A 15,308-nucleotide genomic window follows, 5' to 3' on the forward strand; every position below is an offset into this window, starting at 1 on the left:
TTAGGGATAGGGTTAGGGACAGGGTTAGGGATAGGGTTAGGGATAGGGTTAGGGACAGGGTTAGGGACAGGGTTAGGGATAGGGTTAGGGACAGGGTTAGGGACAGGGTTAGGGACAGGGTTAGGGACAGGGTTAGGGACAGGGTTAGGGACAGGGTTAGGGACAGGGTTAGGGACAGGGTTAGGGTTAGGGTTAGCTAAAATGCATCAACAAAAACAAAACGTGACTGGAACATACCTATCTACAACCAGGCCTGCCCTGAGAACACCCTCCGTTTCCACTAATGTGATTCTGCTAAAAAACAACACTATCTCTGACCATGTTTACTGTCTGACAATGTGTTGGCAGTGGTGGCTAAACATTTAGGAATCTTTGAAGTTCGTTGTTAGCATCTGTCAGGTTTTGGCCAGGACTGTTCAGGTTTTGTTCACTAGATGTCCCCCTTGCACCTTTTTTGTACCTTTTGTTTTTTCTTGCCCTAATTATTGTTTGCACCTGTAAGTCATTCCCTTGTTAGTATTTAAACCCTGTGTGTTCCTCAGTTCCTTGCTCAGTGTTTGTATGTTAGCACCCAGCCCCAGCCTTTGTGATCATTTTTCTCTTGTTGGATTTTCCAGAGGTTCTCTGGTTTTGTTCTCGTGTATTTTTGGATTGGTCTTTTGAGGTTTGTTTTTTCCCTTGCTGTTTTTACCACTTTGTGGATTTTCTTTGTATTTTGGAAGATATCTATTTTTTTATTAAACCACCATCTCTAGTACTGCTGTGTCTGCCTCATCTTCTGGGTTCTGCCAATTATTTAGTGACTGTTTCTCGCACCGGGTCCTGACAGAAACACTGAGCCATTAATATGAACCCAGAGGCAGCCAGTACCCAGGACTTTTTTCCCATGCTGTCCCACCACGAGGGGACTGTCCAACGTCACGAAGCTGCTCTGGTTCAGCAAGAGGCCTTACTGGCTGGACATTCTCAACTTCTGTCGGAGATGATGACTTCCATAAAGCAGATTTCTGATCAACTTTCTCCTGCAACCGCTTCTGCTCCAGTTCATCAGATTCAAGTGCCCGTGGCAGTTAACCCCCTGGCTGAACCTCGTCTGCCGCCTCCCCAACGGTTCTCAGGTGATCCGAGTGTTTGTAAGGGGTTTTTCACCCAATGTTCTCTCTCCTTCGAGCTGCAACCCTCGTCGTTTCCCACCGACCGCTCCAAGATAGCATATATCATCACCCTGCTGTCGGAAAAAGCCCTAGCCTGGGCTACTGCTGTGTGGGATGCCCAAAGTCCCTGCTGTGCCAGCTACTCTACCTTAAGAATTCAAGCGAGTGTTTCAAGGTCCTACCAGCGGTCCTGACTCAGCCAAACAGCTCCTGACTCTCCGCCAAGGTCGGCGCAGCGTGATGGACTATGCCATCCAGTTCCACACGGTGGCAGCAGTGAGTGGCTGGAATGACGAGGCGCTCACAGTGTGCTTTTTGAAGGGTCTTTCCGACACCATCCAAGATGAACTGGCCACTCGGGAACCACCAGACAACCTCGAGTCCCTGATCAAGTTGGCTTCACGCATAGACCAGCGTCTGAGAGAGAGAGAGCTCAACCGTAGATCTCTCACCCTAGCTCCTATCGGTCCCAGCTCCGAGTCTCCACCTTTATCCTCACTGACTCCACCGGAACCCATGCAGGTTGGACGCATCTCCCAGGCTGAGAGAGACCGCCGGATGAGGGAGCGATGCTGTCTATATTGCGGCAAACCGGGCCATTTCCTCTCCACGTGTCCCGGGCTCCAGGGAAAACGCACTCTCCCGTGCAGGCCTGGGAGGACTGTAACGGGTAACATAACCTCCTCCCATCCATCCAACTCCCGCCTGCTCATTCCAGTTACCCTTTCCTGGGACAACCACGAGCTTCCCCTTCAAGCCTTGGTAGACTCTGGAGCCGCAGGTAACTTCATGGATGGTGTCTGGGCGAAGGAGAATGGCGTTCCCTCTGAACCTCTAAGTGACCCCATAAGGGTTACTACGTTGGATGGAAGCCCTTTGGGATCTGGACTTGTCACTCGTGTCACTACCCCCTTGCGACTTTCAGTTTCCCAACACCAGGAAGTGATGAACTTTCATCTGACCTCGTGTTCCGAGTTCCCTCTCGTCCTTGGATACCCCTGGCTTCACAGCCATAACCCTCACATCGACTGGTCTGTGGGCACTATCAAGCAGTGGGGTCCTACGTGCCAAGCCACTTGTATCTTCCCAAGTTCCCCGAGTTCCCCTCCCGAGTCTCTAGAATCCATCGACCTGTCCCGAGTTCCCGAGTGTTACCATGACCTCAAACCGGTATTTAGCAAACAGAGGGCCACCAAACTACCACCCCATAGACCTTACGATTGCCCCATCGACCTGTTTCCGGGCACCTGCCCCCCCAGGGGTCGGATCTTTTCCCTATCTCCTCCCGAACGAGCTGCTATGGATACCTACATCAAGGATGCTCTGGCAGCAGGCCTCATGCGTCCATCCACCTCGCCGGCGGGAGCAGGGTTTTTCTTTGTGGCCAAAAAAGACGGGGGATTACGTCCTTGCATCGACTACCGGGGACTTAATGCCATAACCGTCCGTAACCGCTACCCGCTACCCCTTATGGCCACAGCCTTTGAGCTGCTCCAGGAAGCAGTTGTCTTCACTAAGCTTGACCTGCGGAACGCATACCATCTTGTGCGGATCAAACCCGGTGACGAGTGGAAGACCGCTTTCAACACGCCTACTGGTCACTACGAATACTCGGTGATGCCCTTCGGCCTGACCAACGCTCCAGCTGTGTTCCAAGCGCTCATAAACGATGTGCTTAGGGATATGCTTAACATCTTCGTGTTTGTTTACTTGGATGACATCCTCATCTTTTCGAGCTCCCTTCAAGAACACACTAAGCATGTCAGACAAGTACTCAAACGCCTCCTTGACAGCCATTTGTACGTTAAGCCGGAAAAATGTGAATTCCATTCCTCCCGAGTACAATTCCTGGGATTTGTAGTGGAACCCGGTCGAGTCCAGATGGACCCCAAGAAGGTAGGGGCGGTAGTGGATTGGCCCACCCCCAAGTCCGTTAAGGAAGTTCAGCGTTTCCTGGGCTTCACCAACTTTTACCGCAAGTTCATCAAGAACTTCAGCTCGGTGGCAGCCCCTCTCTCAGCTGTAACCAAGGGTGGCAACACAAGGTTTCTGTGGGGAAGAGAAGCTGAGACGGCCTTCCAAGGACTCAAGCAGCGCATCCTCTCTGCTCCCATTCTGACACTACCAACGGCGGATGAACCTTTTGTGGTGGAGGTAGACGCATCAGAGGTTGGGGTTGGAGCTGTCCTGTCTCAGAGGGGTGAAGACAAGAAGCTTCATCCTTGCGCCTTCTTCTCTCACCGGCTTACCCCGGCCGAGAGGAATTACGATGTGGGGGATCGTGAACTCCTAGCGGTTAAGATGGCATTGAAGGAATGGAGACACTGGCTCGAGGGGGCTTCTCAACCGTTTCAAGTGCTTACGGACCACAAAAATCTGGAGTATATCCAGCAGGCGAAGCGGTTGAACTCCAGACAAGCTCGATGGTCTCTTTTCTTCAGCCGATTTCAGTTTATCCTCACCTATAGACCCGGGTCGAAGAATCTCAAACCGGACGCCTTGTCACGAATCTACTCTCCTGCCATTCGAGAAGATACTGACATGACTGTCCTTCCGGCCGCTAAGATCGTGGCTCCGATCTCGTGGCAAGTGGAGGATACCGTGAAACAAGCCCAAGCCATCGAACCGGGCCCTGGAGGAGGTCCTGCCAATCGGTTGTTTGTTCCCAAGGCAGCAAGGTCCCAAGTCCTTCTGTGGGCGCACTCCTCTCGCCTCACCTGTCACCCGGGCGTAGGTCGCACCTTGGAGTTCATCCAGCGTAAGTTCTGGTGGCCCACCATAAAAGAAGACGTTGCCACTTTCGTCAAGGCCTGTTCCGTGTGCTGCCAGGGCAAATCTTCTCACCTCCGCCCTCAAGGACTCCTTCACCCTCTATCTATTCCCCACCGACCCTGGTCCCATATCTCATTGGACTTTATTACTGGCCTTCCTCCGTCCCATGGTAATACAACTATCCTAGTCATCATCGACAGGTTTTCTAAGGCGGCCAGGTTCGTTCCCTTGACTAAGTTACCTTCTGCCAAGGAAACGGCTGAGTTGGTGATTAACCATGTGTTCCGAGTCTTCGGCATTCCGCAAGATATGGTTTCTGACAGAGGTCCCCAGTTCGCCTCAAGGTTTTGGAAGGCCTTCTGCCAACTCATAGGGGCCACTGGCAGTCTATCTTCAGGGTACCATCCGGAGTCCAATGGCCAAACCGAGAGGATGAATCAAGAGCTGGAAACCACCCTCAGATGTATGGTCTCCAACAACCCGTCCACATGGTCGTCCTTCATGGTTTGGGCCGAGTACGCGCACAACACCTTGTGCTCCTCCTCCACTGGTATGTCCCCGCACGAGTGTCAGTTTGGCTATGCTCCTCCATTGTTCCCGGACCAGGAGGCAGAAGTCAGTGTGCCTTCAGCCTCGAGGTTCATCAGACGCTGTCGGCTTACGTGGAAGAAGGCCCGTCTTAATCTTCTGCGTTCCTCACAGAGGTACCAACAACAAGCCAACAGACGTCGCCGTCCCGGGCCTACCCTGCGCCTCGGCCAGAGAGTATGGCTCTCAACCAAGAATTTACCGCTACGGGTGGAGTCTCGCAAACTGTCCCAGAAATTCATCGGTCCCTTTAAGGTTGCCAGAAAAGTGAACCCCGTTACTTTTCGCCTGCACTTACCCAGATCCCTTAAAATTAATCCCACGTTTCACATTTCTTTATTAAAACCTGTTGTTTTTTCTCCCCTTATCCCGGCAGGCAGACCTCCCCCTCCGCCCCGTATCATCGGAGGCCAGTCGGCTTATACCGTCCATCGGATACTGGATTCCCGCCGGGTGCAGCGGTCCTGGCAGTATCTGGTGGACTGGGAAGGCTACGGTCCCGAGGAGCGCTCCTGGGTTCCTGCCAAGGACATACTGGACCCTGACCTCATTCGTCAGTTCAGGGTCCTCCACCCTGAGAAGGCTGGTAGGAACGTCAGGAGCCGTTCCTAGGGGGGGGATTCTGTCAGGTTTTGGCCAGGACTGTTCAGGTTTTGTTCACTAGGTTTTTGCTCTGATATGCACTATCAACTGTGTGATTTTCCAAATCATGTCCAATCAATTGAATTGACCACAGGTGGACTCCAATCAAGTTGTAAAAACATGGGTGATCAATGGAAACAAGATTTACCTGAGCTCAATTTTCAGTCTCATATCAAAGGATCTGAATAGTTATGTCAATAAGGTATTTCTGTTGTTTAGTTGTAGTAAATGTGCAAACATTTCTAAAAACGTGTTTTCGCTTTGTCATTGTGGGGTATTGTGTGTAGATTGATGAGAATTTTTATTTATTTAATCCTTTTATGGATTGAAAATGTGGAAAAAGCGAAGGGGTCTGAATTCTTTCCGAATGCACTCTATTTTCTATTGCGAAAGGCGAGCAGCATAATATAAATGGATAAATAGAGACATTTATCTTTGGTAGTAAAACCATAAGCCCATTAACGTAGTATGTTTTTTATGCCTGAAGGGATTTTGTGGGCATCCTCCTGGGTTTATGTGCTGTCATTACTCCTCGGGAAGAAAACCTTAGAACACCACTGGATATCAAACACATTTCATACCCTCTTTCATCAAGGATATCACTGTATTTTCCTCCATCCATCCATCCATCCATCCATCCATAATATGATTTTTACTGGACTGTGGCACTAAGTTACAGAAGCTCTTCAATAAATGCATAACATTCACTGAGTCTCATGCTTAATTCCCATTGGAAGTCCACTTCTACGAATGACTTTTACCCGACAGCCGACTCATTCAAGGTTTTACAGTATTACCTTAACTGAGCGTTAAGCAGGGGGATAAATGGGTCATGTGGAACTGAATTACTGTACAGCTCAAATGAAGTAGAGAAGCATAGCCACTTCTTGAAGACTCCAACTGGACATGTACATACAATAGATGAATGTGTGCTAGAGGATAGCAATAGCAGAATGATTACGTTTTATAGAAAGAGGGAACAGAAATGACCATCACCATTCCAACCTTTTAATGCACCCCTTACGTAGTTGTTGGCAATTTAGCTTGTCTTTTACAGAGATGAATACAGAAGCTCCAATACTATTGAGACTTTAGAGCATTTAAACAGAATCATAATGAGAACTGTGGGTTAATTGTTATGACCTTACGAGGAAAACGTTGTGGGGAAATGGGGGATTTACTTTGTGGTTGTGTTACTTCAAGAGAAAGTATTAATCCAGCACTGTGGTGAAAGTTGGATGGAGGATCCTAATCCCGTTCACAGGGATTAAACAGCTGTGGTCATCCAGGGTTCTTCAGGAAATTAAACACATCAATCCTGGTATTATGAGAAGGCAGCGTCCTTGAAAGGAAATCCGTTTTTCCTAATGGCCTTGTATTATATTATCGGATTTACAGCCCTAGTACTATGTTATACGATGTATTAACACATTCACAGCTCCTAGGTGGAATAACATCTAAACATTGACGTAGTCATGAAATGATATCTTTTTATTATTCCTTTACAAAACCCAGAATGTGTTTAGCACCGTACTACAGATGTATTCCATTCCTGCCTGCTTGCCTTCTCAACGAGCTGTCACTAATTTCATTTAGTCCCACAATGCACTTCTTCTAAAAGTGATAATAATGCCAGGAATCCTATTCGGGGTAGTTGATTGGTTGTCACAGTGTCGCTGAACCCAGCTTGTCTGTCAAAACGTATAACTTCAACAGAGGTACAGTAATTAAATGACCCTTTCAGAAAACGACACGTCTTTGTATTGGATTCACAGTTTAATAGAACAAGTAAATGGTGTGCTCACAGGAATCTATTCACCTCAGTATGATACGTTTGGAGTTTTCCCTACAATTTTTTTGAGGCAACTAGTTACTTTGAACCTGAAAAAAAATGAATTATGACTTTAAAGATATTTATTTTGTGCTACTTTTAATATGATTTAATGGTAGCTAAAGTGCCAAGACTAGTTCAATAAGGATATATAGACTGAGATGTTATCTTTGGTCCTAGTAGACCACTATAACAAACTTAATGCCACTTCTACACCAGGAACATACTAATTATAACGGAGAGTTTCACAAATAACACAATTCCCCCTCCTCTCGGTCGGTCCTACAGGTAGAATGATTTAAAGCTTGTGTAGCTGTTGTACTTTCTCTGAATTCCTGAGTGGTTTTAAGGGAAAAACAGAAGGACTGCATCCCAAATGGCCCCCTAGTCTCTATATAGTGCATTTCTTTTGACCAGGGCCTATAAGATATCCCATAGGGCTCTGCTCCAAAGTAGTGCACTATATTGGGAATAGGGTGCCATTTAGGACACACACAAGTTCCTACTAGCTCTGAAAAATTACTTTACCCAAACTACACCACTCTATGGTAATTGGGTCAATGACCACAAAGACCATCTGGTTCTAATAGGCGAATCACCACCTGTTCAGAGTAATGCATTTCTATCATTCTTCATTCCCAAACACACTGGTTCTCTCTCTCTCTCTTTCTGTCAAACACACTGTCTCTTCTCTCTCTCTCTCTTTCTGTCAAACACACTGGTTCTTCTCTCTCTCTTTCTGTCAAACACACTGGTTCTTCACTCTCTCTCTCTGTCAAACACACTGGTTCTTCCCTCTCTCTTTCTGTCAAACACACTGGTTCTTCTCTCTCTCTTTCTGTCAAACACACTGGTTCTTCTCTCTCTCTCTTTCTGTCAAACACACTGGTTCTTCTCTCTCTCTTTCTGTCAAACACACTGGCTCTTCTCTCTCTCTCTCTGTCAAACACACTGGTTCTTCTCTCTCTCTTTCTGTCAAACACACTGGTTCTTCTCTCTCTCTTTCTGTCAAACACACTGGTTCTTCACTCTCTCTTTCTGTCAAACACACTGGTTCTTCTCTCTCTCTTTCTGTCAAACACACTGGTTCTTCTCTCTCTCTCTTTCTGTCAAACACACTGGTTCTTCTCTCTCTCTTTCTGTCAAACACACTGGTTCTTTTCTCTCTCTCTCTGTCAAACACACTGGTTCTTCTCTCTCTCTTTCTGTCAAACACACTGGTTCTTCACTCTCTCTTTCTGTCAAACACACTGGCTCTTCTCTCTCTCTCTCTTTCTGTCAAACACACTGGTTCTTCTCTCTCTCTCTCTCTGTCAAACACACTGGTTCTTCTCTCTCTCTTTCTGTCAAACACACTGGTTCTTCTCTCTCTCTTTCTGTCAAACACACTGGTTCTTCTCTCTCTCTTTCTGTCAAACACACTGGTTCTTCTCTCTCTCTTTCTGTCAAACACTGGTTCTTCTCTCTCTGTCTCTGTCAAACACACTGGTTCTTCTCTCTCTCTCTCTTTCTGTCAAACACACTGGTTCTTCTCTCTCTCTCTCTTTCTGTCAAACACACTGGTTCTTCTCTCTCTCTCTCTCTGTCAAACACACTGCTTCTTCTCTCTCTCTTTCTGTCAAACACACTGGTTCTTCTCTCTCTCTTTCTGTCAAACACACTGGCTCTTCTCTCTCTGTCTCTGTCAAACACACTGGTTCTTCTCTCTCTCTTTCTGTCAAACACACTGGTTCTTCTCTCTCTCTCTCTGTCAAACACACTGCTTCTTCTCTCTCTCTCTCTGTCAAACACACTGCTTCTTCTCTCTCTCTTTCTGTCAAACACACTGGGTCTTTTTCTCTCTCTCTTTCTGTCAAACACACTGGTTCTTCTCTCTCTCTCTCTCTGTCAAACACACTGGTTCTTCCCTCTCTCTTTCTGTCAAACACACTGGTTCTTCTCTCTCTCTTTCTGTCAAACACACTGGTTCTTCTCTCTCTCTTTCTGTCAAACACACTGGTTCTTCTCTCTCTCTTTCTGTCAAACACACTGGTTCTTTTTTCTCTCTTTCTGTCAAACACACTGGTTCTTCTCTCTCTCTCTTTCTGTCAAACACACTGGTTCTTCTTTCTCTCTTTCTGTCAAACAGACTGGTTCTTCTCCCTCTCTCTTTCTGTCAAACACACTGGTTCTTCTCTCTCTCTTTCTGTCAAACACACTGGTTCTTCTTTCTCTCTTTCTGTCAAACACACTGGTTCTTCTCTCTCTCTTTCTGTCAAACACACTGGTTCTTCTCTCTCTCTTTCTGTCAAACACACTGGTTCTTCTCTCTCTCTCTTTCTGTCAAACACACTGGTTCTTCTCTCTCTCTTTCTGTCAAACACACTGGTTCTTCTCTCTCTCTTTCTGTCAAACACACTGGTTCTTCACTCTCTCTTTCTGTCAAACACACTGGTTCTTCTCTCTCTCTCTCTGTCAAACAAACTGGTTCTTCTCTCTCTCTTTCTGTCAAACACACTGGTTCTTCTCTCTCTCTCTTTCTGTCAAACACACTGGTTCTTCTTTCTCTCTTTCTGTCAAACACACTGGTTCTTCTCCCTCTCTCTTCTGTCAAACACACTGGTTCTTCTCTCTCTCTTTCTGTCAAACACACTGGTTCTTCTTACTCTCTTTCTGTCAAACACACTGGTTCTTCTCTCTCTCTTTCTGTCAAACACACTGGTTCTTCTCTCTCTCTTTCTGTCAAACACACTGGTTCTTCTCTCTCTCTCTTTCTGTCAAACACACTGGTTCTTCTCTCTCTCTTTCTGTCAAACACACTGGTTCTTCACTCTCTCTTTCTGTCAAACACACTGGTTCTTCTCTCTCTCTCTCTGTCAAACAAACTGGTTCTTCTCTCTCTCTTTCTGTCAAACACATTGGTTCTTCTCTCTCTCTCTCTGTCAAACACACTGGTTCTTCTCTCTCTCTTTTTTCAAACACACTGGTTCTTCTCTCTCTCTTTCTGTCAAACACTGGTTCTTCTCTCTCTCTCTCTGTCAAACACACTGGTTCTTCTCTCTCTCTCTCTTTCTGTCAAACACACTGGCTCTTCTCTCTCTCTTTCTGTCAAACACACTGGTTCTTCTCTCTCTCTCTGTCAAACACACTGGTTCTTCTCTCTCTCTTTCTGTCAATCACACTGGTTCTTCTCTCTCTCTCTCTGTCAAACACACTGCTTCTTCTCTCTCTCTTTCTGTCAAACACACTGGTTCTTCTCTCTCTCTTTCTGTCAAACACACTGGTTCTTCTCTCTCTCTCTCTTTCTGTCAAACACACTGGCTCTTCTCTCTCTCTTTCTGTCAAACACACTGGCTCTTCTCTCTCTCTTTCTGTCAAACACACTGGTTCTTCTCTCTCTCTATTTCTGTCAGTCCCTTCGGCCCTCAGCCCTCCATTTGTGCATTCACACGCGCATCCGCCATATACACAAGTGTCCCTATGCTGAGGGAGTGAAAATGATGAAGGGTGTATTAGACCCTCCGACAGCCACTTCAACGGCTTCAGAGCGATGTGGAATCCCATAATGCACCACATTATTTTTGAATTCGCACAATTTCACGCAAAACAATGGAGAGGATTAATGGAGAGCCACCTGTACTTGTTTCTGTCTGATTTCAAGGCTTGAAACACGTAGCAAATGAAATGTTTAACTGATACTGACGGTTATGTATTGTAAAACGACAGGGGGAATCTGAATGCTCGTTCTATTACTTTAGTTTTAGTTGATTCATTCTACCATAAAAAAAAAACAATCACACCAAATGTGAAAATCCATACATAGACATTAGTAAATTCAGTCTGGGACATATTTCCATTGTTAAATCACGGAGGATAACACGCAATACAGTCTGGGACATATTTCCATTGTTAAATCACGGAGGATAACATGCAATACAGTCTGGGACTTATTTCCTTATTTCTGTCTCCGTCTGTGTCTGTCTCCATCTGTGTCTGTCTCCATCTCTGTCTGTCTCCATCTCTGTCTGTCTCCATCTCTGTCTGTCTCCATCTCTGTCTGTCTCCATCTCTGTCTGTCTCCATCTCTGTCTGTCTTTTCTCTGTCACTGTCTGTCTCTATCTCTGTCGTTTTTTTCTCTGTCTCCGTCTTTGTCTCTCTCCCTGAAATATGTGACTAAGGAAGCACAACAGCATTATCTCTGTTAGAATTGTAACTGAATTCTACAGGTACAATACCTGTGTACACATGCACAGTCATGATGGTTTTTATTGAGCCAGATAGATATTCAACATCTCCTTTACCTTGTCTCCTTGATCTCCTTTCTGTCCTGGAAGTCCTGCCAAGCCTGGTAGACCTTGATCACCCTAGAAAGAACAAGAACATTTAATTGATGTAATTTACCTGAACTAGCTTGCTAATGACTGTCCGTCCACACATTAAAAACTCCCCAAAGACATGAGAAATTCCCCAAGGTACCCCTCTGTCTGAAGTCGGCTTTCAGAACACTTCCATGGACATTAGTGGAACCACCTCTGGAGACGGCGGCCATGCCTCAAACGAAGCAACTACATATTTGTGCCAAATTACTGCTAATAAGCTATTATTTCCTGCCTTTGGTTGGCATCCAAGAAAACGCATTGGCATAAATGTGCTTTAATTGGTTATTTATTTTCTTGTTTAATACGTTTGGTGGCAGCAGTGGGATATTTGAATTTGGAATTCTGAATGCATGGTTCCATTAGAACAGAACAGAACACTCCAACCCATTAGGATTCTAATTGCTGTTTGGACAGATTGTAACTGAGGATTGCTCAACTCCGATCTCCTATATCGAAGTTGAGTTGAGTATTGATAAGTGGTCGCACGATTTGCTAGCAACAACATTGAGTTGCCATCAGTCGATACTTGAAATTCTGAAAACGCTTACCTGTACCTATTTTTGTCCTGTACAACAAGAGGTCCTTCTGAAGGGTGCTGAAATGAATACTTTTAATTTAAAAAATTATCGAAAACAACAACCAACTTCTACCTAGTTTGTGTTGCTCAACTCAGCACGAATGGACTTGTGACATTTTAATGTTAGACTACATAGTACGTCAAGGCCGCTACATCTTCCGTCAGGCAACACAAACGAGTAAAAAGTCGGGGGTTCCATTCAATAAAGGTTTTTATTAAAAGTGTGAAGGACAGTACAGGACAAACATAGGTACAGGTAAGTTTTCAGATTAACATTTTTTACAAGCATCGACTGATGTTGACTCAATGTTGTTGCTAGCAAACCGCGTGACCAGTTATCAATACTCAACTCCGCCTCGATATAAGAGAACGGATATAAGAGAACGGATATAAGAGAACGGATATAAGAGAACGGAAATAAGAGAACGGATATAAGAGAACGGATATAAGAGAACGGAAATAAGAGAACGGATATAAGAGAACGGATATAAGAGAACGGATATAAGAGAACGGATATAAGAGAACGGATATAAGAGAACGGAAATAAGAGAACGGATATAAGAGAACGGAAATAAGAGAACGGAAATAAGAGAACGGATATAAGAGAACGGAAATAAGAGAACGGATATAAGAGAACGGATATAAGAGAACGGAGTTGAGCGTTCCTCAACTTGACTGATTGTACCACAGAATGAAATAGAAAACCAAGATGGCTGCCTTTATCAACACATTCTAGAGTTAATAAGGTTTATACCATAGATCACTCCAGTAATATGTATGGTTACGTCCGTAATGGCACCCTATTTCCTATTGGCCTTGGTCAAAAGTAGTGCACAAATACAGAGAATAGAGTGCTGTTTGGGACGCAGGATATTTCTATGGACTGTACATTTCCTGCTGAACATTGACATCTGCCACTGCTGGAATGCTGGACCCGCTGGACCTGGGCTGGCTGGACGGGCTGGGAGAGCATCTGGGGGAGCTGGCCTGCTCCAGCTGTATCCAAGGGATTGGGAGTCACCCCTCCAGCACCAGGGCCCTCCCTGCTAGGCTCACACTGTAGGATCAATACAAAGATATACAGTGGCTTGCAAAAGTATTCACCCCCTTGGGATTTTTACTATTTTGTTGCCTTACAACCTGGAATTACAATAGATTTTTTGGGGGGGTTGTATCATTTGATTTACGCAGCATGCCTACCACTTGGAAGATGCAGAATATTTTTTTGTGTGAAACAAACAAGAAATAAGAAAACTTGAGCGTGCATAAGTATTCACCCCCCCCAAAGTCAATACTTTGTAGAGCCACCTTTTGCAGCAATTACAGCTGCAAGTCTCTTGAGGTATGTCTCTATAAGCTTGGCACATCTAGCAACTGGGATTTTTGCCCATTCTTCAAGGCAAAACTGCTCCAGCACCTTCAAGTTGGATGGGTTCCACTGGTGTACAAAGTCATACCACAGATTCTCAATTGGATTGAGGTCTGGGCTTTGACAAGGCCATTCCAAGACATTTAAATGTTTCCCCTTAAATCACTCAAGTGTTGCTTTAGCAGTATGCTTAAGGTCATTGTCCTGCTGGAAGGTGAACCTCCGCCCCAGTCACAAATCTCTGGAAGACGGAAACAGGTTTCCCTCAATAATTTCCCTGTATTTAGCGCCATCCATCATTCCTTCATATCTGTCCAGTTTCCCAGGTACTGCCGATGAAAACATCCCCACAGCATGGGGATTGTATTCTCGGGATGATGAGATGTGTTGGGTTTGCTCCAGACATAGCGTTTTCCTTGATGGCCAAAAAGCTACATTTTAGTCTCGACTGACCAGAGTACCTTCTTCCATATGTTTGGGGAGTGTCCCACGTGCCTTTTGGCAAACACCAAACGTGCTTCCTTATTTTTTTCTTTAAGCAATGTCTTTTTTCTGGCCACTCTTCCGTAAAGCCCAGCTCTGTGGAATGTACGGCTTAAAGTGGTCCTATGGATAGATAATCCGATCTCCTTTGTGGAGCTTTGCAGCTCCTTCAGGGTTATCTTTGGTGTCTTTGTTGCCTCTCTGATTAATGCTCTCCTTGCCTGGTCTGGGAGTTTTGGTGGGTGTCCCTCTCTTGGCAGGTTGTTGTGGTGCCATATTCTTTCAATTTTTTTATAATGGATTTTTATAACCGAACCCTGATCTGTACTTCTCCACAACTTTGTCCCTGACCTGTTTGGAGCTCCCTGGTCTTCATGGTGCCGCTTGCTTGGTGGTGCATCTTGTTTAGTGGTGTTGCAGATTCTGGGGCCTTTCAGAACAGGTATATCAGTGTATATATACTGAGATCATGTGACAGATCATGTGGCACTTGCACACAGGTGGACTTAATTTATTACGTTAATTAGTTCTGAAGGTAACTGGTTGCACCAGCTCTTATTTAGGGGCTTCCAAAGCAAAGGGGGTGAATACATATGCACGCACCACTTTTCCATTACATTTTTTTTTTTGATTTCACTTCACCAATTTGGACTATTTTGTATATGTCCACTGCATACAAACTGTTAAGACACATTACGCTGCTATTTAAGGGCCAGTTTCCTAGAACCACATTAAGCCTAATCATTTCATGTTGTTTTCAATTATGTTTTCTAGTTCACTTGAAATTGAGTCCAGGGCTAGACAGAATTTTGGTCTAGAAAGCAATGTAAAATCTCCAATGAAAGTGCTATTTAGTTTAGGAGTAGGCTTAATTTGGGTATAGGAAACCAGACAATTATAATACAACACATGTTGAAATGCAGTTCTCCAATAGTCTGAAATGTAATAACAGTCCAGTACTACTACCGTATTTATAATCAGTTCATGTCCAATGATTCATTGACCCAATGAGAACCTTAATTACTGTGGAACTAGATGACTGTCCCAGGGGAACGAGGAAAGGACAATACTTAAGGTTTTGAATGCCAATACATTATTTCCTACCATATTGACTGAGCCCCAGTACTGAAACTCAATGCACACTGAGATAACATCCTGGTTATGGATATATATTATAACTGCCATAGGCCAAAGGTGAGAGGTCACTGAAACACACTATTTCCAACCATATAGACCACATGTGACCTAGCACATTGAATCAACATAACCCAACACTCACTGAGATGACAACATGGTTATGAATACATATAGGCCTAACTGTCAAAATGTCAAAGGTCACTTCTCCTTTTAAACACAGTTAGCAGTCCAAATTGCACACGTTTTCCTATGGGCTCTGGTCAAATGTAGTGCACTATACTGGGAATAGGGTGCTATTTGGGATTCATCCACAGTCTGTAAGGTCACTCTCCATTGACCTGGTCTGCAATATGAGCTAACAGAAGAATATCTATCTATCAATCTATCAATCAATCA

At 45.0% G+C, this 15,308-nt stretch overlaps 1 protein-coding gene across 1 annotated transcript in view; it reads right to left on the minus strand.

Annotated features, from left to right (window-relative positions):
- LOC139562527 (collagen alpha-1(XIX) chain-like) overlaps window positions 1–15,308 on the minus strand; it is a 241,821-nt gene that overhangs the window by 204,587 nt on the left and 21,926 nt on the right. Inside the window, exons 8-9 of the mRNA XM_071380275.1 lie at window positions 12,813–12,980; window positions 11,269–11,331 (exon numbers count right to left, since the gene is read on the minus strand). Of these exons, the coding sequence (XP_071236376.1) occupies window positions 11,269–11,331; window positions 12,813–12,980 (231 nt within the window). The remainder of the gene's footprint in view (window positions 1–11,268; window positions 11,332–12,812; window positions 12,981–15,308) is intronic.

The sequence above is a fragment of the Salvelinus alpinus genome, chromosome 32 (assembly GCF_045679555.1).
Source record: "Salvelinus alpinus chromosome 32, SLU_Salpinus.1, whole genome shotgun sequence".
Classification (NCBI taxonomy): domain Eukaryota; kingdom Metazoa; phylum Chordata; class Actinopteri; order Salmoniformes; family Salmonidae; genus Salvelinus; species Salvelinus alpinus.